This window comes from Stomoxys calcitrans, chromosome 5, assembly GCF_963082655.1.
Source record: "Stomoxys calcitrans chromosome 5, idStoCalc2.1, whole genome shotgun sequence".
NCBI lineage: Eukaryota > Metazoa > Arthropoda > Insecta > Diptera > Muscidae > Stomoxys > Stomoxys calcitrans.
In genome coordinates this window covers 7,522,429-7,524,458 of record NC_081556.1, presented here as the reverse complement: position 1 = coordinate 7,524,458, position 2,030 = coordinate 7,522,429, and the positions used below count along the sequence as shown (strand labels likewise).

Sequence of the window (2,030 nt, the reverse complement as noted above, 5' to 3'; positions counted from 1 at the left end):
GGTTTATATGGCAGCTAAATCAGGTTACGAACCGATTTGGACCATACTTGGCAAAGTTGTTGTTAAACAAAACACTTCATACTAAATTCAGCCAAAAAAGATAAGAATTGCGCCCTTAGAATCTCAAGAAGTCAAGATCCAGGATCGATTTATATGGCTTTATAAAAATATGGACTGATATATCCCATTTACAATACCAAATGACCTACACTAAAAGGAAGAATTCGTGCAAAATTTTAAGCGCCTTAATCACTTAACTGAAAATACCGCTAAACTGAAAAAGTTTTTCCGTCCCAAATTCTGTTTTTGCATGAAACTGAAAACCCATAAGTGAAAAGTTATTTCTATGGAAAATTCGCGTCCTCAATAAAATTCCCAAAAAAACATATTTTGATATACTGGTTATGATTGCCTTTACTTTTAAAAATTTCTACATATTCACTTTACTAGGAATGATTAATTATTGGGTTGGATTTTTTAAAAATATCTGGAAATTGCCACCTTATCCTTTAAGTTTTAGTTTTACGAGTTGTTGATCCCTCCAAAAGATATATGACAAGAGTTTGCTTTCCCTCATAAAAACTCAAGGTGAAGTTGAAATCTACAATTGGCGCATAAGGGGGGCAAATACTGTCCGTAATAATCAAATTCGTTACATTGTACATGACATTCTGCAAAGAAGATGGGAAAAAGAAAAAATTGATTATGCTTAAGGTTTAGGACCTAAGATTTTACCCCCTTGACAGGACATGATAATGGAAAATTACTGAATCTTGTTAGGCCATTCAATATTTCCTTAATCATTGGCACAGTGGGCACATGCAGGAGGACATCACATATCTTAAGCTTAAGGTTAATCAAAGGCACTACCCTTTTGGCATGGGGCAATCGGTACTGCAGCAGTATCTCTAGGTCAGCATCCAAAGGCACTGGGCGATTCAGATAAAACATAAGATTAAAACCAAAACGATTTGGGGCCAATTTACGAACATCACACTCTAGCTGACGAACAAGATCTGTAAATGGTGTACAACTAACATTTCGCAGCTCCAAATTGAAATTTCGTTTTGCAGACTAAAGCGTGGATAGACAATAGAAATCAGTGTAGTGACAATGGAAATGGATGGAGGAACTAAAGCTTACCTGAGATCCAAGGCAGCAAGCTAAGGCCACCAAGAGGCAAAACACAAATTTACAAAACATTCTGCGTTTTACTGAGCAAAGTACCTTTTCTTCTGAAACATCAATACAAGCTAATCGAACAATATCATATGGGTTTTTAATTCCCAAACTACTGTTAAAAGCAAAAAATTAAAAAAAATCTAAATTTAACTTTTCGCGCTATAATTGCATTTAGTTTCACTTGAATTTATCGATGTGTGTCCATGATTTTAGTGATAATGGAAATGAGTTCATACTTTATTAATAAACACCGTTTACACTTTACAGTATCTGTTGATGACCAGAGAAATGAATTTTTATTCTAATTTCATCAATGAGGGTTTGTGGTGATGGAGGGGAGGCAATACTTAACTATACACAGCAACTTATTGTTGCGTTTCACTTAGAAGTCATTTTTTTGTGCTAATGGGCCATGGGACCATGGACCCACAACCATTGATTCCCACCACCATTTATACAAAATAAATTAAGTTGTAGACCATAATTTTATTCTATTACATACCAAACTTCTGTCAAACCAGCAAAAATTAAAACTTCTAGAAATCGAACAAGGATGATCGAGAGACCGGTTTACATGAGAGCTATATTCGGTTATAGACTAATTTTGGCCGTATTTGGCACAGTGGTTGGAAGTCGTAACAAAACATCGCATGCAAAATTTCAGCTACTTCAGACAACAATTGCGGCTTCCAGGTGCTCAAAAAGTCAAATCGGGAGATCGCTTTATATGGGAGCTATACCTAAATCTAAACCGATATGACCCATTTACAATCCCCAATGAACTACATCGATATTAAGTTTCTGTGCACAATTTCAAGCGGCTAGCTTTACGCGTTCGACCTCTATTA

General features: G+C 35.7%; 1 protein-coding gene across 1 annotated transcript; it reads right to left on the bottom strand.

Annotated features, from left to right (window-relative positions):
- Positions 1 to 476: 476 nt before the first annotated feature.
- Positions 477 to 1,203, bottom strand: LOC106086501 (uncharacterized). Its single transcript, XM_013251197.2, has 3 exons — positions 1,144 to 1,203; positions 736 to 1,074; positions 477 to 671 (listed from the first exon to the last, which is right to left on the bottom strand). The coding sequence occupies exons 1-3, from the start codon at positions 1,201 to 1,203 to the stop codon at positions 510 to 512; spliced, it is 561 nt and encodes a 186-aa protein (XP_013106651.1). The 3' UTR covers positions 477 to 509.
- Positions 1,204 to 2,030: the final 827 nt, after the last annotated feature.

Coding starts and splice junctions, on each gene's coding strand:
- LOC106086501 (XM_013251197.2), bottom strand. CDS start 1,203: ATGTTTTGTAAATTTGTGTTTTGCCTCTTGGTGGCCTTAGCTTGCTGC. Junction 1,075..1,143: donor CTTGCTGCCTTGGATCTCAG/GTAAGCTTTAGT, acceptor TCCACGCTTTAG/TCTGCAAAACGAAATTTCAA. Junction 672..735: donor TATCATGTCCTGTCAAGGGG/GTAAAATCTTAG, acceptor TCTTCTTTGCAG/AATGTCATGTACAATGTAAC.